Genomic DNA, 22,155 nt, shown 5'->3' on the forward strand with positions numbered 1-22,155 from the left:
AACTGGGAAAAATAATGATGACCACTAGGTCTAATAAAGTTAACTATGAGAACAGCTTCCATTTTGCTTTGCACCAATGCTCTACGTAGGACAGGGCTGGGATCCAAAATTGGGTTTTGAAGAGTCATGTGACAGCTCCTGTGGCTCCTGTCCCATGTGGCTGACTGAGCTTGCCTCTCTGCTTCAGGCATTGCAACCGCTGGGGTCCCAGCACTACTTAGGGTTATCCTATCTGTCATGATGATGGGAGTTCGGGAAGACCAAATTTGAGTGAGTGGCACTGCAATCCCATGAGCCAGGTCCAAGCAGGGGGCAGGGTCGAATCAGAGCGGTGCTGCAACCCTGGAGGTTGCAACACCTGGAGCAGACAGCCAAGCCCAGACAGCCCCACAGCACAGGAGCTGCAAGAGCCGCTACTTTGGGGTGAGTGCCAGGCAGGAAACCACCCCAGAGCCTCCACTGCTCTAGGAAACCCCAGCAGCTGTAACTATTAGACCCAGTACATAAGAACATAAGAACTATCATACTGGGCCAGACCAAAGGTCCATCTAGCCCAGTGTCCTGTCTTCCGACAGTGGCCAATGCCAGGTTCTTCAGAGGGAATGAACAGAACAGGTAATCATCAAGCGATCAATCACCTATCGCACATTCCCAGCTTCTGGCATATAGAGGCTAAGGACACGATCCCTGCCCATCCTGGCTAATAGCCATTGATAGAACTATCTTCCATGAATTTATCTAGTTCTTTTTTGAATCCTGTTATAGTCTTGGCCTTCACAACATCCTCTGGCAAAGAGTTCTACAGGTTGACTATGGAAGTGAAAGCAGAGAAGGAAGAATGGGAACAGGTGGAAGAAAACCTTTTCCAGTAACAAAACTGATTGTTTTGGTTTTCCACATATGAAAGGTCAAACTGTAAATCCCTGGTCTCATTGTAGTCAATGGCAAAACTCCCATCACCTTCCATAGAGACAGAATTTCACCTCTGAAATTCAACATATTTTAAATGTATCCTGAGTTCTAAATTTCTCTCTTAAGTGCTGTCTCAGGATGATTCCCTTTACAGAAACAAACAAAAAACCAAAAATGTACCTGGAAACCAAACTGACCACCACTCTTCACAGGCACTGCAACAGTGAGAAAGGCCTAGGTTTCCTGGACACCAATTGCGGCCACTGCCATTCATAATATATGGATGACGGCATAGGGTTGTATGCCTTCTTGGTATGAGTTTGGAATGGCTGGATTAGGAATAGCAAAATCTCTCTACCATCAACTCACACTCCCTCATGTATTTTCAAATATACATTTTAGAGAACAGTTTCTTAATAATTTTTAAACATTTTAAATTTTGTGTGACATTTTTTCACATCCCTTTGCATGGAAAGGTGCACTGGTTGCCATGTGCAGTCCTTAGAATGACAGAAAAATCAGAAATTTTAAACCTCCAAAATTGATCTGTGATAGCTTTTCTATACACCAGGAGTTTGCAATTTCAAGAGAAATCACAAAGGCTGAAAGGGGAAAATGGCAAATGAACAAAAGGAAACAGAAACACTGCCCAAACTGAAGCCAATGTCCACAGGAACAGCAGAGAACTGGCAAGTCACACTTGCAATTCTGATGGGGATCTGCTTTGCTAATCACAGTCACAAAAGAACTGAACTGAAATGTTCTACACAGATACCCAATCATTAGCACTTGATCTTAGAATGAGGATCATCACCTATTAGTGCCTCAGTGAGGAGTAACTCCCTCAGGGCCAGCCCACCGCACAAAAGACTGGAGCCGTCTCCCAGCAGATGAAGTTGGGCAGGGGATGGGGAAGAGGTCAAGATGTTAAAGAATAAAATACTGATGGGCTCTTGGAGCAATAATGTTTTTGTTTTTCTTTACGTGTCCTCAGGTAAAAACAGTCCTATTAGTTGTGCACATCATTCTTAGCCTTCAGCTTCAGAGAACATACAGGAATCTCAGGAACTACCCCCCAAATATTTTGCTTATATCATCTTTGGAGCCTATCTATTTTGCATAGTAGATTAAAAACACTAAATAGGGACACACTTGTTTACTACGAGTCACAAAAGACTGAACTGCATTGCATTTCCGTAACTGTGGGCCAAGCCCATTATATTCTGCAGCCATCAAAAAGTTTAGTTAGTTTATAAAGCATCCTTAGTTTTTCTTTAAAAAGAAAATTCCACCTTCTTTAGCAAATATAATTTGCAACCCTAAATATTTATCAATCTACTTCCACTTGCAATACATTTTTTGGCCTACTTTTCCATTAAGTTGCACTCTCTGTCATGTATTTCTAAATATTTATGGTGGCCGTGACATCAATTGCAACAAGGCTCCAGAATTCCAATTAAAGGAAACAGTATCTGAGGAAACTAGGAGGACTTTACTTATAATATAACATGGGATGTGTCACCATGACATGACAAAATATCCTCTGAGAGGAAAAGGAAAAATAAAGACTCTCCAAATCTTTGCTCTACTGGTTTTGTATATTTAGCACATAAGTACCAAGGTGAAAACAGTTTAGAAGGATGTGTTCATAGTCAATTGTATTCTTTGTGTGGTCTAAGAATAAATTGATCTTTTGATCATTATTTGGAATTTTCTCAATAGGATTTTTGTTTTGTTTTTTACATCTTTTTAATTTAGCTATATTTTACAGTGGTCTTTTAGCATTTTATTAAACTGTCTTGTTCAGTGATGATATTATTATAAAACAAAAACCCATACACTGCCTCCATGTTTGTACGGCATTTTAGCACAATAGAACCACAATCTAAAAATTTATAAAATTATACATTTGCTAAGACTGGTAACCTTGTTTTCTTGTTATTGCCAACCTCCTCTGACCCCCAGGTTGTGTCCTTGAATTCCCAACTGTGAGCATTCATAGGAACACTTACAGTGGAGCACCCATAGGGACACTACTCAAAGAAGTTGCCAATACAGACAGTGACCGAAATATCATACAAGAAGATCTGGAGGACTTTAAAAACTGGAATAAGAGACATGGGATGGAATTTAATAGTGCAAAGTCATGCACTTAGGGACTAACAACAAGAATTTTTGCTATAAGTTGGGGACTTATCATTTGGAGGTGACAGAGGAGGAGAAAGACCTGGTGTACTGGTTGATCACAGGATGATTATGAGCCACCAATGTGATGCGGCCAAGAAAAAGGTTAATGCAGTCCTAGGATGCATCAGGCAAGGTATTTCCAATACAGACAAGGAAGTGTTAGTACCATTGTACAAGGCACTGGTGAGACTTCATCTGGAATACTGTATGCAATTCTGGTCTCCCATGTTTAAGAAGGATGAATTCAAACTAGAACAGATGCAGAGAAGGGCTACTAGGATGATCAGAGGAGACTCAAAGAGCTTCGCTTGTTTAGCCTAACCAAAAAAAGGGGAGATATGATTGCCCTCTATAAATACATTAGAGGGATAAATATGAAGAAGAGAAAGGAGTTATTTAAGTTAAGAGCCAATGTGGACACAAAAACAAATGGATATAAACTGGTTATTGACAAGTTTAGGCTTGAAATTAGACAAAGGTTTCTAACCACCAGAAGAAAAGTTCTGGAGCGGCCTTCCAAAGGGAGCAGTGGGGGCAAAAACCTAACTGGCTTCAGACAGAGCTTGATAAGTTTATGGAGGGGATGGTATCTGCAACTGCTAGCAGCATATATCTCCAATGGCTGGTGATGGGACACTAGAATGGGAGGGCTCTGAGTTACCACAGAGAATTCTTGCCCAGGTGTCTGGCTGGTGAGTCTTGACCACATGATCAGGGTCTAACTCATTGCCATATTTGGAATTGGGAAGGAATTTTCCCCCAAGTCAGGTTGGCAGAAAACCTGGGGGGGCGAGGGGGAGAATTTGCCTTCCATTGCATCATGGGGCATGGTTCTCTTGTAGGTTTAAACTATGGTAAATGGCGGATTCTTTGTAACTTTTAGTCTTTTAATCACGGTTTGAGTACTTCACTAACTCAGCCAGAGGTTATAGGTTTATTAAAGGAGTGGATGGGTGAGGTTCTGTGCCCTGCAATGTGCAGGAGGTCAAACTAGACGATCACGATGGTCCCTCCTGATCTTAGAGTCTATGAGCACTGCAGTTTGGCCAAGACACAAGGCTAATAGACCTTTCTTTCCAGAAAGGGCCATAGAACCTTTAATGACTACACATGATCAGGGCCAATTGTTTTGCAACTCACCCTAAAGATAACTCCTTTAGCACCATATTTCCTAACACTTGCTGGGGCACTGCTTCAGTCAGTCATCCCTATTTTCTGCCTGTGGCACATAATGGTCTAATCTCCTGTGGGCTGTAATACGTAAGTCTAATTTTGGGTGTTTGGTTTAGTGTGTGGGTGCTGGATGGTGTTGGTGGCCTGTGATATACAGGCTGTCACAAGAGGTGAACTAGTGGTCACTTCTGGTTTTAATTCTATGACTCCTCGACTATGAGTACTGACTGAGAGGAAAAAGCACTATCTACTGACTCTCCAACACCAGTTCCAGCAGTACTTGGGCTTTCTTGGAGGTCTCCGATCCAAGCACTGACAATGTCAGGGTCTACTTAGATTTGGCATCTGACTCAAGATGGTATGGCTGCATCACTTTATATGTAAAATAGGTCCCACTAAAGAGAAATCCCTTTAAAAATGTATCTTGAATGAAAATAGTATGTAAATTTGCCAAAACAACTGGGTCACCTGTAGAACAACACAGACTAAACGGGTTTGTTGCAGGAATGCAAGCTGAGGAGCACTGTCGAAGCCTGTTACGTCCATACAAAGGAGTCAAAAAGGCACTAAATTGTGGGGGAGGGAAATACTCTTGGGGTTGGTCCCTTGCATGCTGGCAGAAATGGATATCATTAGTTGTATTTCTGTTTCCACAGATTGGGAACTATGCAGGGGTAAGACTGGGGACAAGCTTTACACAGAGTGGAATGTATAAAGAAAGAACTCAGTACTCCTAAATCCTTCACCTTGTTCCCAAAGCTCAGACAACAGCACTGCTACAAAACACTTGTGAACTAGAAGGGCATTCTAGGTACATCAGGCAAAAATACTTGGCATTTAAATTAATGCCAACATGTACTGTGTCCTGAGGGAAAGAACACAATACAATTCTATATATAGCAAGAGAGTTTTTTCTTCACATTGCTCTCACTTTGCTTCTTTCTATTCATCCTGAAGACAAACATTATTAAGTCACTTATGACTTTAAAAAGACACTGTACCTTAAGGTCTTGCCTTGTTGCCAACAGCTCAGATTCTTTACCATAAAGATCCAGCTGAAGTTTTTTCATATTTTCCTGATCTTTTTCATGGATCTTCTGTAGCTCTACTAGTTTTCCTTTCTCTGATTTAAGCTCCTGTGCGGATAATGTTACCTGCTGCTGTAATTTATTCTCTAGTTCTGCCTGAAACACACATACGAATCCTGGATTTATATTTTACAGTACAAAGCAGGCATGTAAGATAAAATGTAAAATATGGATTATTTGCTATCTCAATTTTGTTAAACTAATTTTTAAGAAATGTTAATTAAATAAGCATAATTATTTCAATAAATCTTTTCTCTTGATTTACTCTGCAATACTTATAGCTATGATTTATCCCAGCTACAAAATTTGAACAAGGTCGCATTATTAAATCATATTATTTCTTACATTAATATATTGTGATTTACTTGCTACATAATAAAAAAAATAAATGACTAACAACAAGAGAATAATTAAACACGGGAAGGCCAGTTTTCAAACATCTAAACAGTATTTCCAAACCCTGCAGTTTCCATGGGCAGAACAACAGAAAGCCACTGCAATACTTTATATGATAAATGAACGACTGAGTGCAGACATCATTTAATAGTACAGCACATGACACTAAAATCCCTAAAGCTATATGGAGTTTGAACTTTTTCATCATAGTTCACGTTTCATATGGTCATTAAGACTCTCTATTCTCTTCTTACAATACAAAATGAGTTGTTTAAAACCACCACTGATGCTCCAAAATGCTGAGGACTCTTGTCTAAATTATTCTCACGAAACTGCATGCTGCTATGCGACAAGATGGAAACTCTTGCCACATTGCATACAGATGCAGTAGAATGAACACAGCAGGTCTAGCTATTTTTATCAATTTGATGACAGTTGTACTACTTGCATAATCCATAATTCACTATTTGGGCCTTCTACTCAACATTTTTATAGTTTTGACCTTGAACAATATTTGATGGGTTCAGTTCTGCATCCTGACCTTACCATTCCCAGTAACACATTTCACCTACAGTAAATAGCTATTTTATCACCCACATAATGACATAAATCAGGAGCCTGCATCAGAGTTAATACTAATTTCCTTTGTAAGTAAGAGGAATGAAGAGAAGCCAGAACTACCTTTTCTAAAAGGGCACCTTTTAATTCAGCTTGCTGTGTTTCAGTTTGCCTTTTCTTCTGATCAAACGATTCCTTCAGTTCTTTCAGCTTTCCTTGGAGATGCTGCTCATTCTTTTCCTTCTCTTTTAGGACACCCTGAATCTCCAGTATTTGTCCTCGTGCCGCATCAAGCTCAATTGTCAGCTGCTTAGAAATCTATATTTAAAAATATAAAAAAACTGCATATTATCTTTACCTTAATCATTATTAGTTTGTGTTGCGGTACATCAAATACATTATTTACAGCTAACATCTAATTGTACATCACTTTTTTTCATGGAAGGGCTAAACCGGGCCACTCCACAGTTGCTTGGCAGCAGATCTTTTATCATTGACGTGGCTATCCTGTGCTCTAGAATGTACGTTTTCATTTTTTAAAAGGTCCCTATAGTTACAAAGATAACCTCCTACGGGGAGATTTTCAAAAACAACTAAATCTCTCAAGAGTTTCTGAAAATTTTCTCCCAAATAGCGTACTGATAAAACAATACATACAATGGTATGGAGATGTCTAACTAAGCTTGAAACAACAGATCTGAGAGGTGTGAACTGTCACTATTCGTTTAAGAGAGATGTTAACTCAGAAAACTAATGACAAGTTACATGTTAACATAGTTAACTATTTCAAAAAATGTAAGAAAGCAGAGGGACAATGATCATGTTGTCACTGTATGTATTGTACGAAGAGCGCACCAAAACCAGGGATGATCATATTAGAATACACACAATCTTCTGTGACTGTCATCTGGTTTTGGTGTCAACTGCATAGGGCTTGGAAGAATACCACTACTTTTTCCCCCCTCCAATCTGATCTCTGCATATGTGATTGGAAAAGCTGTCATTGATATATTTTTATTTTTTGTAATTGGGAATTAGTAATCTTACCCCTTCCTGTTTTTCCAGTGAGTTTTTCAACTCATTCCGTTCTTTAGCTACAGACTCTGTCTGTACTTGAAGCTGGTGTTTAGTTTCTTGGCAAGATTTTTCCTAAAAAACAGATTACCTAGTGAGCATTTTTTGTCAACTTTACCGAATGCATTTCAGCTATTATTACAAAAACTACAAACTACCAAGAAAGAACACTTGCATTCTCTTAAATCAGAATCTGTATTCGGAACAGAAATATCCTCGCAATGTGCTATAAACTATAACTGTTTAGAACCCAGTCCTAGTCATTCTTCCCAGGTCACCAAGGCCCAGATTCAGGAAAGCACTTCAGCACATTCCTAAGATCCATGGACTTAAATGCTATTTACTCTTAAAGTTAAGCATGTGCTTAAGTAGCATTTAAGTCCCTGGGTCTTACGAATGTGCTGAAGAGCTTTCCTGAATAGGGATGCTTTTCTCAACTGAGGCCTAGATTGGCAGCTCAGAAGTGGAACCACAAGGATAGCTGTTTTAAGGCAGGGAAGGGTGATTCCCCTTAGGGTACCAATAAATACTGAGATTCTTCCCCTTGTCAGGGAACAGTATAGGCTCAAAACACCATCTTTATTAATTCTGGAGTAAGGTATTACACAGAGTAAGTAAGGATGGCAGAATTGGAACCTTTGTAGTAATGTGATCTAAAAATTTCTTAACGTATCTCTTTCTCACACACTCTCTCTCTCTCTCTCTGTCACACACACTCACTCTCTCTCTCTTTCTTTAGGTCCAAATCCTACTCCCTGAAATCAATGGCAAAACTCCCATGGACTTCCCTGGAAGTAGGATATGGACCTTATTTTTAACAGTATAAACTGAAGAGTAAACCCTTCCAGTTATTAGAGTAAATGTAAATAATTAAGCAGAAGTAGCTAATTACACTATAAGGTAAGGTCTACACTATAAACTTACCTCAGGATAACTGTATCGCTCAGGGGTGTGAAAAATCCACATCCCTGAGCAACTCAGTTATACCGACCTAACCCCCAGTTTAGTCAGCGTTACGTCGACAGGAAGGCTTCTCTCCTTCACACAGCGGCCGTTTCTCAGAGGTGGGTTAACTACGTTGATGGGAGAAGCTCTCCTGTCAGCATACTAGCATCTTCAATGAAGCACTATAGTGGCGCCGCTGCAATCATTTTAAGTGTAGACCTGCCTTTGTAAAACATTGCAATCATCGGCATTTGTTAAAGAAGAAACAAAAGGGCTTTTTATAAAAGGGATAGAAGGTGGGGAGAAATGGTATTTGTAATTGTAAATACAGATTACTTTTGAGTGGAAATAAAAATAACAATCACACATGGGAGCTGAGAGATGGTCTGACGCAAAACAGAAAAAGAAATTGGGAAAAATACCCGTACAATACATTTTAAACATAGAAAATTCACAAAATATGTATTGCTACTGTACTAGCTGATGCTGCTATAAGCAGCCAAAGTTTAAAAAACAAAAAAAAAACGGGGATTATCGTTTTAAACACAGTAATAGTAAGGGTCACTTTTATTACAATAATGGACTCCTGGCCAAGCATTTTGCTGCCATACTGCCGCTTCTTAGGTCACTGGAATCACTTGGCTTTCAGACAGGTCTTGCAAGTGTGTGATATTTCCCAAAATGACAGACAATTATTCTATGTAATGTTGTAGCCATGCTGTTCCCAAGATATTAGAGACAAAGTGGGTGAGGTAATATCTTTTATTGGTCCAACTTCTGTTGGTGAGAGCTTACAGAACTCTTCTTCAGCTCTGTAAACTTATGTAAGCTCAAAAGCTTATCTCTCTCACCAACAGAAATTGGTCAATAAAAGATATGACCTCACCCACTTTGTGTCTCTAATATCTTGGGAACAACATGGCTACAACATTGCATAGAATAATTGTCTCTCCAGACACCATTATGCTTACCAGAACCAGCAATCTTCCATCACCCCCATATCAAGTGCACCAATGTGTTCTGCATGAAACAGATTAGAAAACCAAAACTATAATACGTTAAGAAAAACTGACTTCATTGTTCTCAAATGTGGGTTGCATTTTGGCAAAGTTTCACAACCTATGTTTTTATAGGGCTGTCCAGTGTTTTCCACATTTCACATATAATTGTTTCAATGCTCGTCACTGTCTGTGGTTTTCTTTCTATTAATAAGCAACTAAAGGGGTCTGGTTTCTGGTATGAACCAGTGTTTACCAGTAAAAACATCCAGCCACAACTTAATTCAGGACTTACAATTATATCTCAGTTTTGTTTTTCTTAAGGCAATCATAATTTCCACAGTTGGTGCCATCATCTTTGCAATAAATATGAGCAGTTTTCATACTACAATGCAAAGCAGAACTGACAAACATGAATGAGCAAACTGAAAAATACCCAATACTGGATGCCTGATTAAATCCACAACTAACCATTTCTGCTACAGCGGCTTTTCCTTTCTGTTTCTCCTTTTCCAATTCATCCTTTATATCCTTCAAGGATTCAATGGTTTTTGATAATTTGTCTTTGGTAACTGTAAGGTCTTTCAATAAAGTTTCTTTCTCCAACTTCATTTTCTGCAGCTCTGATGTTGCTGCTTGAATCTTGCCATCTAGTTCCTTACGTTGTTTATTTGTCTCTTGATTTAATTTCTCAAGGTCCCGTTTAAGGCTTGCTTTTTCTTCCCCTTGCTTTGATATTTGCTGTTTTGCTTGTTCCAGGGCATCAGATTTCTTCTCCAACTCCAATTTAGTACTAGATACACTGTGCAAATACAAAGGAGAACAGTGAAACACAAAACTTAAAAAAATTATTGATAAGTTGTTTTGTGTAATTAAATCTACTCTCTATAATCAAATACATTAATTGTTCTACTAATTTAAAACATGTTTTTTCAGATGATATATTGATGTTTCGTTTCTACACTTAAATGAATGACATACTCTGAAGTCCCATTTTCAGGCTGGTGGTTCTTCTTTAAACATTACACCTATGAACTACTCCTGGAGAGCTAACATGCAAACTGTAAATCAAGATGTATAAAACCCCAAATTAAGGTGTTTTACTCAGCAGATTTCTGAACAGGTTAATATATTCAGATCCATCAACTGGCAACATACCCATTGGTTCTATGAAAGAGTCTCACACACATTATTCCCAGACAAAGTTAAAAGTTGAGAGACTGACCTTCAACACAACAACATTACCAAATATATTTTGTAGTAGTTTTTGTTTGTGCTAAGTGCTGGAGAAATTGCATTTGCAATAAGATTCCCACACCAGCTTTAATGCTAGCCTGTATCCCCACTAACTTTCCACCTATGGGTTGAATCTCCCTTACCCATTTATCACACAAAACTTAAATCCGCTTAGTCAAGCATATGAATTCCAATATTCTCATTTGTTCTATGACAATATAACCTCCTCTTACCCATATATCAGATATAGGTGGTGATGATGAATATCTCATTTATATACATATTAGAGATCTGAGCCCCATGCTGGGAAGGACCCCTTAATTTTTCAGAGGGTGGTATAACAGTAAAAGGTTGTTTGCTGATGACCAGCTTTCTGCTGCTGATACAATAAGTGGGATCTAGACAGAGTGTACAGAAGAGATGGAGGAAGTACACTGGGGGCATCTCAACCCACACAGGTTAAGTCACAGTACTTGGTGACTCATCTATGGGGTGAAGGCTGATGGCTGAAGTGCAAGTCAAACAAGGCAATGCTTCTCTCCCCTGTGGAGGAAAAGATGCAGAAGCCCCCACTGAGATGTAGGGTTTTAGGTGAGGTCTGGGTGATCATGAAGGTGAATAATAATTTCAGTTCTAGTCTAAGAGTATAAACATGTATTTGTTTGTTCTTATAGAACAATTCAAATTTGAATCTAGGTCTCTAGGTCTGAAAAGTAATGCATTAAACACTGTTAGCATACACTTCTCTTTCTGCTTCAAGCTGTTTAGTCAGTTCTGTTGTTCTGAGGCTTAGTTCTGTACACTGCTGCCGTTGCTGTTGTAGCTCCTGAAGAGCTTGTTCTTTGCTTGCTTTAACCTCAAGAATGTCAGCTTCAAGTTTCTGTAAAAGAAAAGAAAAAGCTACAGTTACCATTACACAACCACCAGAGTGAAAATTCACTCAATTGTTCATAAATATCTCCAACCTCCAGGTATAAAGGGGCTACAGCAGGGGTAAGGATCTCACCCCTAGTCTTCACATACATTTAAAATTAAACATACTTCTATATTTGAATGTGGTCAAATATCATAGATTCATAGATTATAGGACTGGAAGGGACCTCGAGAGGTCATCGAGTCCAGTCCCCTGCCCGCATGGCAGGACCAAATACTGTCTAGACCATCCCTGATAGACATTTATCTAACCTACTCTTAAATATCTCCAGAGACGGAGATTCCACAACCTCCCTAGGCAATTTGTTCCAGTGTTTAACCACCCTGACAGTTAGGAACTTTTTCCTAATATCCAACCTAGACCTCCCTTGCTGCAGTTTAAACCCATTGTTTCTGGTTCTATCCTTAGAGGTTAAGGTGAACAAATTTTCTCCCTCCTCCTTATGACACCCTTTTAGATACCTGAAAACTGCTATCATGTCCCCTCTCAGTCTTCTCTTTTCCAAACTAAACAAACCCAATTCTTTCAGCCTTCCTTCATAGGTCATGTTCTCAAGACCTTTAATCATTCTTGTTGCTCTTCTTTGGACCCTCTCCAATTTCTCCACATCTTTTTTAAAATGCGGCGCCCAGAACTGGACACAATACTCCAGCTGAGGCCTAACCAGAGCAGAGTAGAGCGGAAGAATGACTTCTCGTGTCTTGCTCACAACACACCTGTTAATACATCCCAGAATCATGTTTGCTTTTTTTGCAACAGCATCACACTGTTGACTCATATTTAGCTTGTGGTCCACTATAACCCCTAGATCCCTTTCTGCTGTACTCCTTCCTAGACAGTCTATTCCCCTTCTGTATGTGTGAAACTGATTTTTCCTTCCTAAGTGGAGCACTTTGCATTTGTCTTTATTAAACTTCATCCTGTTTAACTCAGACCATTTCTCCAATTTGTCCAGATCATTTTGAATTATGACCCTGTCCTCCAAAGTAGTTGCAATCCCTCCCAGTTTGGTATCATCCACAAACTTAATAAGCGTACTTTCTATGCCAATATCTAAGTCGTTGATGAAGATATTGAACAGAGCCGGTCCCAAAACAGACCCCTGCGGTACCCCACTCGTTACGCTTTTCCAGCAGGATTGGGAACCATTAATAACAACTCTCTGAGTACGGTTATCCAGCCAGTTATGCACCCACCTTATAGTAGCCCCATCTAAATTGTATTTGCCTAGTTTATCGATAAGAATATCATGCAAGACCGTATCACATGCCTTACTAAAGTCTAGGTATACCACATCCACCGCTTCACCCTTATCCACAAGGCTCGTTATCCTATCAAAGAAAGCTATCAGATTGGTTTGACATGATTTGTTCTTCACAAATCCATGCTGGCTGTTCCCTATCACCTTACCACCTTCCAAGTGTTTGCAGATGATTTCCTTAATTACTTGCTCCATTATCTTCCCTGGCACAGAAGTTAAACTAACTGGTCTGTAGTTTCCTGGGTTGTTTTTATTTCCCTTTTTATAGATGGGCACTATATTTGCCCTTTTCCAGTCTTCTGGAATCTCTCCCGTCTCCCATGACTTTCCAAAGATAATAGCTAGAGGCTCAGATACCTCCTCTATTAGCTCCTTGAGTATTCTAGGATGCATTTCATCAGGCCCTGGTGACTTGCAGGCATCTAACTTTTCTAAGTGATTTTTAACTTGTTCTTTTTTTATTTTATCCGCTAAACCTACCCCCTTCCCATTAGCATTCACTATGTTAGGCATTCCTTCAGACTTCTCGGTGAAGACCGAAACAAAGAAGTCATTAAGCATCTCTGCCATTTCCAAGTTTGCTGTTACTGTTTCTCCCTCTTCACTAAGCAGTGGGCCTACCCTGTCTTTGGTCTTCCTCTTGCTTCTAATGTATTGATAAAAAGTCTTCTTGTTTCCTTTTATTCCCGTAGCTAGTTTGAGCTCATTTTGTGCCTTTGCCTTTCTAATCTTGCCCCTGCATTCCTGTGTTGTTTGCCTATATTCATCCTTTGTAATCTGTCCTAGTTTCCATTTTTTATATGACTCCTTTTTATTTTTTAGATCGTGCAAGATCTCGTGGTTAAGCCAAGGTGGTCTTTTGCCACATTTTCTATCTTTCCTAACCAGCGGAATAGCTTGCTTTTGGGCCCTTAATAGTGTCCCTTTGAAAAACTGCCAACTCTCCTCAGTTGTTTTTCCCCTCAGTCTTGATTCCCATGGGACCTTACCTATCAGCTCTCTGAGCTTCCCAAAATCTGCCTTCCTGAAATCCATTGTCTCTATTTTGCTGTTCTCCCTTCTACCCTTCCTTAGAATTGCAAACTCTATGATTTCATGATCACTTTCACCCAGGCTGCCTTCTACTTTCACATTCTCAACGAGTTCCTCCCTATTTGTTAAAATCAAGTCTAGAACAGCTTCCCCCATAGTAGCTTTTTCAACCTTCTGAAATAAAAAGTTGTCTCCAATGCAGTCAAAGAATTTGTTGGATAGTCTGTGCCCCGCTGTGTTATTTTCCCAACATATATCCGGATAGTTGAAGTCCCCCATCACCACCAAATCTTGGGCTTTGGATGATTTTGTTAGTTGCTTGAAAAAAGCCTCATCCACCTCTTCCACCTGGTTAGGTGGCCTGTAGTAGACTCCTAGCATGACATCTCCCTTGTTTTTTATCTGTAAGACGCTTAAAATACTGTAATCTAAAAATAAACCAATAATTTATAAATGGAACATACTCCAGCTCTGTGCAATTGTATACACTTCTCATGTTACTGTATTCTAGCTTTTTGCCTCCTGCCTCAAATGTAATACACTGAAGATGTGTGTACATTAGGGTCTGATCCTGCAAACACTTATGCACTTTATATAAACTTCAAGTAACTTTATTCACCACAAATATGAGAGCTCTGAAATTAGGAAGTGGTTTATGTCTCATCTCTTAATATTCTCCATGAATTATATTCAGGGTACCCATTGGAGGGGAAGGAGACTGGGGCAGCGGAGGCAGTTATGGCATAACCCCACTTTCTCATTCATCAGCTGAAAAAGGAAACACTGGGAAAAGAGAATACTATCTACACTACTTTTTAGGTGGCTGGCCATTCTCCTCCTGCAATTTCTGCACTGCTGTCTCATGCATTATGAAACAATTTTGTTGCTTTACATGGTGAAAACTAGTTTTATAAACTCAGGTTCTTCATTTCTGAATACAAACCTTAAGCTGTCCCTCTAGCTCCTCCGTTTTCTGTTCTAAATAAAGACGTTTCTCTTTATACTCTTTAAGATTGGCTTCCAGCTGTGTACAATATTCTTGCTTGTCGTGCAGCGTAGCTGTAACCTGATCTAACTGAGTGTTGACCTTATTTAACTCCTATGAAGTAAAATATAATTGAAAATGGTTACTTTTATTAAAGGATGAGTATTTTTTAAATTATTAAAGAGTTCTCTAAACACATGCCTAAATATTTACTTGTCTAAAATGTTCATATGAAATTTTTAAAAATGCACATGTTATACTGGAGAAAAACAGCATATTTAATACCTTATTCTTTTCAAATTGCTTTTAAGGCAGAACTTTTTCATGAGCAAAAATTTTTTAAATTTTTTGCTATTGTGTGCACGGGAACATAATATTAACCTATTTGTAGCAGTAGATTAAATTTAGCAGGAACAAGGACATCCAATACCATGTGACCAATCAACTCTCCACAGACACCAATGGCTTACGGATCATAGTTTGAAAACTATTGGTTCAACATGGAACAATATTATTTTCTACCAGAAGCGGAACACATACTGCTGATAGTCAAAAGACCACAAGTTTTATGGTGAGCTGGACCTAACTTATGCAACACACTGATGCAAGAGACTGACAAATTCATCAGCAGCTTCATTTAAAATAAAATCTGGGAGATTTTTAATTAATTAAATATGAAAATGAAAATCACTACAGAAGGACTTGTGCTATTTATGTTAATATTCAATTCTCCACCCGAGAAGGCATGGGAGCTGGTGTTACTTTTGAAGTGGTTTGAAATTGTGAATGTTTTTACTGAAATAATCAGCAGCAAAATAATTAACCATGTTGACAGTTAATTTGTTATCATTCGTTTTCAATATTAGCACCCCAATGAGACGTGCTGATTTAGGGATGGAGTGCACACAGACTTTCACCAAAGTAACTAAATTGGTTTTAATTCATCCCTTTTTTATTTTAATGCAAGTGTGTGTGTGTACACACTGATTTTGGAATAAAAAAGTATGTTTCTTCATTTAGCTGAAGTCTGTTTTTTTTATCTTGAATCTGCAAACTCCAGAAAAACAACATTGCTTTGTTTTACACTCAGTATACTTTGTAAAGTCTCTCTTCATAATCACACAGGTTAGAAACTATTCTATTCTAACATGGAAGCTTAGATTCTAGAGTACATTTCTGCAGCAGGGGTGGATTTCACAGTCAATTCCATACATTACAATATACAGGGCCCTGCGTATAGCAAACAGGACAAAATATATCACATATTCAAATTCTGAATAATGTCTCCAACGCAAATGCAAATCCACAAGGACTTTGATTTTTTTTCCCCAAACCAAATTGTCCTTTTGGTTTTGTATGAAGGTTATCTTAGATGATCTAGTAGCATTAATTTCTCCTACCTGTTGTTTATCTTGCAGTGCATTCTGGGCTGTGTCCAAATGATTCTGAAGATCTGCTCTTTGAGCGGCTTTTGATGCTTCTGCTGAAAGCAGTAATTCAGTCTTTGCTTTTATCTGAAAAGAAGAGTGTTACAATGTTTGTAATATGAAGATCATAAAGAATTCTTGATTGCAGCTGCTTTTAACTCAAATTTTCTTCCTACTAACAAGCGCTTTAATACTAGCTATTTATTGCTAATTATTAGTAATTCTGACATGATGAAATGTTGGACACAGAAATCATAGCTAAACCACAAGTTATCAACAAAGTTTAGACAGTTGAAGACAAAATGGAACAAAATAAAATAAAGTTACGAATAATTGTTCTTCTCTTAAGGCAGGTCTACACTACGGGGTTACGTCCACCTAAGTTACGCAACTCCAGCTACATGAATAACATAGCTGGAGTCGATGTAGCTTCGGCTGACTTATTGCAGTATCTACACTGCGCTGGGTCGACGGGAGAAACTCTCCCGTCAATTTGCCTTATGCTTCTTGTTCTGGTGGAATACCGGAGTTGATGGGAGAGCAATCTGCGGTTGATTTAGCAGGTCTTCATTAGACCCACTACATTGACCCCCGGTGGATCGATCGCCGCAGCGTCGATCCACGATAAGTGTAGATATACCCTGAGTTATGGGGTCCAATCCAGTTCTCCTTTTAGTCAAGGGAAATCACCCTGGCATGTGGACTGTAGAACCATTAAAACAGTTTTCAGATAGGCTTCTTAGCCTTAATACACACAGCAAGTCTGAGTCTTTTAAGGAGACATAACTTCTCCTTCGTTGATTCCTTGGTGGTGGTTGTGTTCTTTTTGGTGTGTGTGTGGGTTTTTTTTGTTTTTTTGTTTTTTTTGGCTGCAATCCTTATATCTTAGAACCGCTGATGTCTTGCTGGATTATATCTTGCTTATTGCACTTTATTTGGCCATTTGTTGCTCACAAAACAAGCAAACTTTAGTAGAATCTTAGCCTACTAGCCTTGTATATTCAACAAAGGCCACCTTTTTCCATGATGAAGTGCAGATGGATTTTTTTCATTAGGATATAGTACAAAGGCAAATTACCTGTAAATCAAGCTGGGATACTTTCTCTTTGCTTTCATTTAGCTGACTACTTAGTTCACCAATGCTTGTTTCTAGGGAGAGCACACGGTCTTGAGCAGCTCTCAGATGTGCCTTCTGCTCTTGCACCTGCTCATGCAAATTCTCTTGGGCTTGTTTATGGCTTTCCGATTGATTCTTCAGCTTTTCTGTTAGCTGAGTTACCTACAATATAAATAAGCTGCCAATTAAAAGTCCAAAGGCAAAATTAAAAACACCCTAAAATTCAAAACATGTTGTCTTGGTTATGAAGCCCCAATACTGATCAACTTCACCACTTATTGATTCTACAAAGTTTCTCTTTGTGGACAACAACAATGCATTTATTTTTTGTGTGCAATACGTGAGTGACCCCAACTTTTAAAAGCATAACTATTTTGACAAGAAATTCAAAGCCAGCAAGCATGATCACTCTCAAATAACACTGTGAGTGTGTATCCTTTTGTGTATACCCAGTTAGTGTTGGCTAGGTTGAGAGACAGATGAGGATGGTTGACTCTTGCTTTATTTATAAGAAAAATAATATAAACACATCATGGAGGCACCAATTGTGGTTCAATAGTTAGGCTGAGTTGAGCTTTGCATTGAAGGCCTGGATTCAACCCTTTGGTTATGTATTATTGCCTCTTTTCCACCTGAGTAGATAGTCAGTTTGGGGCCCTGGGGATGTTCCAGCTGGAAGCAGAATTTGATGGTATTTTATTTGCTGCGGTCCTGTTTATTGGAAGGAATGTACAAAGTGACGGGCCTCTGAATACAGAGGGAGCCAAGAACAAAAGGAGCAGTTTCTAAGCTTATAGCCCACAAACCTCTTTAGCCAACAACAATCCAAAAGCTCTCTAGCTTTTTTCATGGTCACAGGCTCCTGCTTGGCTTTCTTGCCTCTCCTTCTCTCTGTTCTTGTCTGCTCTCTATTTCTGTGTGCTCTCACCCTTACTTTCTCCCACATACTCCTGGTCATAATACCCAGTAAAACCTCCACCCACATGGTGCTAGATTCTGGTCAGATGCTATTGGGCTTTATTTTGCATGTTCACTCATCAATTTGAATGAGGTTTTAGCTTGACACATAAGGTTTCTCCCAGCTCATAACGTATGAAAAATGCAACATACAGCACTTGCTCCTTGAATATAGAATGTAATTGCCAAGAATTTACAAGTAACTCCATTAATAGAAAATTATATACATTTGATTGTATCCCTCTCCCTCCACCCTTCACGTTTCACCTGTCTTCTTAAGGCCTGACCCTGCAAACACTTATGCTCTTGCTTTACTTTACACAACATGAGTAGTCCCACTGACGTGTATAAATGTTAATATGATCAGTACCTTGGATTATAAACTCTTCAGGATAAGGGTATTTCCACATTACCATTAACACTAATGTGAGTTACACGTGGCCATCCAGAAAATAATATATCCCTATCAATTTAATCTTTGCTAGTTTCAAAGCTCTATGTCTGCAATAAACATGAATTGAACTCCATTTAATTCATATTAGTATTCTATATATTGTGTATGTTTTATTATAAGTTTACAGCAAGTATGGCAAAAAACATCCATTAATTACTCTCAAAAAATTGACATGTGTTTGCTACCAAAATATTTTTCAAGTAGCTCATAAAAGACACAAGTGTTCTTTCCCTTACAAACAGGTAACAGCTGGTATTGGGAACTAGTACATTTCTATCTTATTTGTACCAGTAGCATACACTATGGACTATATGTCAGAGAACTCACATTCAGCTCTAATTACTAGTGATGTGTTGCACATATGCTGGGAAAGGAGAACACGGTGTTCTAATAACCTTTGTTAGTAAGTGTGCAACAATATTACCATACTGGTATTTTAAACAGTATACTAAAAAAATTCCTCAAAGTACAAAAAAGAGTCACTAACATACAATCGTGTTACCTTTTGCAAAAATATGAAGTAAAAATTGTATGCACAAGTAGTACTAATTCCAGCATAGCTTTTTTTAAAATATATGTGTGCGTATATAAATACACATATATATTTTAAAAGAGTATGCAGCTAAAATTACTTTAAAAATTCCTTAACAATATCTAATAATGTACCTTTCAGATGGTACACTGTGATTGTAAATTCCAACTTCAAAGATCTTTTCATTAAATCATATTCAGTGTATGTTATGTGTTTTCTTGTTCAAATAGGTTATCAATTAGATTTCCACAGAGGTAAGAAAAAATAATTATAAATCATTTTGATTGTCTGTATGCACACCATCCTTCATATCCAAGTGCACAACTTGTGCACCTGGATGCGAAGCACCAAAATGTATCGCTATCACAACAAGAAGGGGGGGGGAAGGGAGTCACAGAAATCTTGTGAATTTTATAAAGAGATGCTAAAGCAATACAGTATCCAAGAGCGAAGTACAGTGAAGGCTGAAGCTGCAGACTGGGAGACAGAAACAAAGGAGACTCTTCTTACACAAACTTTCTTAAGGGTATTGGAGGCTTTTGCATTTCTTACCTGCTCTTGCAAAGTATGATTTTTCTCTTGCAGCTGGTTAAGAACTGCAGTTTCTCCTTCCCCTGCTTGAATTTTCGCATACAAGTCCTCTCTTTCTTTTTCTAACATGGTGATGTTCTCTTTACTCTTTTGTAGCAAGGCCTCAAGGTTTTGAATTTTTTGGTCCTTATCTCCTATCTGACGCAGTACTTGTTCCAAATCATTCTAAAAATGCATTAAATAGTTTCTTTAAGTATAGGGACCTTAAAAGTTATTCCTGATGCATGAAATGTTAGATATCGAATTTCACGAATACTTACTACATATTCTATTTTGAAATTATAAATTCCTTTAATGTTATTTAATTAAAAAAAGATAATGTTATACATTAGGAAATCATGCAGCTTACATGTGGCAATGCATCGGCAATATTAACTGCTGCAGTATACTAGTTTGAAAAGAATGTGTGGGGTTTTTTGTTTTTTTTTTTTACCTGGGCTTCTCGGAGTTTTGCTGTAGTGCTTTGCTGAAGAGTTTGTTGCTCCTGATGCTGCTGTTTTGCTTTATCTAACTGATGCTGTAATTCGGTGCAATTTGCTGCTTTTTCCTTTAGCTTAAAAAAACAGTCACGGACTGTTGACTGAAAACTGACAAGCACAATTCAGTAGTTCAATAACATTTATCATTTACTCTAATACTGAAAGACTACACTAAACAATTTAACATTTCAAACAGATGTAAAAGTAGTAATTTGTCATACCAATTCTATAGCAAAGAAGAAAGCACTGAAGTATTTCTCAACACTGACAGTAGGCAAATTCTAAATAACGAAAATTATCTCAAGTGTCAGACATGCATTATTTTACATCTTAACACCAAACTGTTAAAGGATATTTAGTCTTTTTTCCTATGGATAAGTTAGTCAAAGTAATTTATATTCATAAAGTATACTAAGTGCTAATTATCATTAGCAGTTTTAGTAGCAACTTAGGGCTGGTCCACTCTACAGACTTACACTGGTATAACTACGTCGCTCAGAGGTGTGAAAAATCCACACCCCTGAGCGACGTAGTTATACAGACCTAATCCCCGGTTTAGACAGCGCTATGTCAGTGGGAGACCTTTTTCCGTCAGCATAGCTACTGCCTCTAAGGGAGGTGGATTAACTACGCCGATGGGACAGCTCTTTCCCATCAGCATAGAGCGTCTTCATTAAAGCGCTGCAGTAGCGCAGCTGCATCGATGCAGTTGTGCTGATGCAGCGTTTTAAGTATACACCTGCCCTTATGCTCTACTTACCTTAACAGACTTTCTGGAGCCAACATGCAAAGCATTGCACAGTGTTAGCTGTATGACTTTCATTAAAGTCTAAGAGTGGAGGTGTTTGCTAAACTGTAGTGTAAAACTTTGAAAATGTACCACTCTTAGATATTTGGCACATCTGCATATAGCTCATATAAACAGGTCAACAACAAATATTTGTTACTAAGATAGAGCCCTATTGCAAAAAAAACTTGACCTATTAATAGAGTAGTAAAATTACTGTTTTCTGACACCAATTCCCCCCTACACATTATTCACTATAATCACGTTATGTCAATTACTTCTTCAATTGGACCCTGATCCCATAAAAATATATGCATACACAAAACTCTGCTATGCACGGCATAAGTTTCTGTGCATGGGGATCTTTTTGCATGCTCAGACCCATAGCCTCAAAGTCCTCAAGTGCCTGGGCTATATCCTTTATTTCTCTGTAAATCACCTCACAGTTTTAGGCTCTAGGCAAGGAAATAATTCTTAGCCTTCTAAAAACAAAAAAGTAACTGTCCTATAGACTATTTTGCCAAAAGAAAAATAGTGGATTTTTTTTAATGAGGATTTTTTAAAAATGCAATTACGTTTTAACAAACTTAGTCAAAGCTGTCAGTTGGACACAAACTCTGTAAACACCAACATGAGAAGTAGAATACACAAACCATCACTACAACAAAGGTGAAATCTGATCACGTGCATCACTCCTACCTCCTCTTCAGCACGAGAAAGTTTTAACTGCAGATCAGCCACCTGCTGTTCCTTGTCCATCAGTTTTTCACTAGAGAGTTGTCTCTGTTCTTTAAGTCGACCATGTGCTTCCCCTAGCTGGCGTTCTGTCTCCAGAAGTTTACTGTGCAACTGGAAGAAAATACTGGTCTCAGTTTTCCAACCACTACACTGTACTTCAGACTCATTATCCACACAATATAGTAATTTTCATCATGCTTTTTAATCACACAAGAATGGTATGACTAAAACATCTTGGGAATTATTCTCATATACCTGAGCTAAATCATACCAGCCACGTGCACATGCAGGAAC

General features: G+C 38.5%; 1 protein-coding gene across 2 annotated transcripts in view; it reads right to left on the reverse strand.

Moving 5' to 3' along the window:
- EEA1 (early endosome antigen 1) overlaps positions 1 to 22,155 on the reverse strand; it is a 114,253-nt gene that overhangs the window by 11,259 nt on the left and 80,839 nt on the right. For both annotated transcript variants that reach the window (XM_034772665.1, XM_034772674.1), the window contains 11 exons: positions 21,823 to 21,972; positions 20,291 to 20,410; positions 19,819 to 20,022; positions 17,285 to 17,485; positions 16,180 to 16,293; positions 14,738 to 14,893; positions 11,308 to 11,447; positions 9,803 to 10,133; positions 7,362 to 7,463; positions 6,438 to 6,632; positions 5,274 to 5,456 (listed from right to left, as the gene is read on the reverse strand). In XM_034772665.1, coding sequence (XP_034628556.1) covers positions 5,274 to 5,456; positions 6,438 to 6,632; positions 7,362 to 7,463; positions 9,803 to 10,133; positions 11,308 to 11,447; positions 14,738 to 14,893; positions 16,180 to 16,293; positions 17,285 to 17,485; positions 19,819 to 20,022; positions 20,291 to 20,410; positions 21,823 to 21,972 — 1,896 coding nt within the window. The remainder of the gene's footprint in view (positions 1 to 5,273; positions 5,457 to 6,437; positions 6,633 to 7,361; positions 7,464 to 9,802; positions 10,134 to 11,307; positions 11,448 to 14,737; positions 14,894 to 16,179; positions 16,294 to 17,284; positions 17,486 to 19,818; positions 20,023 to 20,290; positions 20,411 to 21,822; positions 21,973 to 22,155) is intronic.

This window comes from Trachemys scripta, chromosome 1 (assembly GCF_013100865.1).
Source record: "Trachemys scripta elegans isolate TJP31775 chromosome 1, CAS_Tse_1.0, whole genome shotgun sequence".
NCBI lineage: Eukaryota > Metazoa > Chordata > Testudines > Emydidae > Trachemys > Trachemys scripta.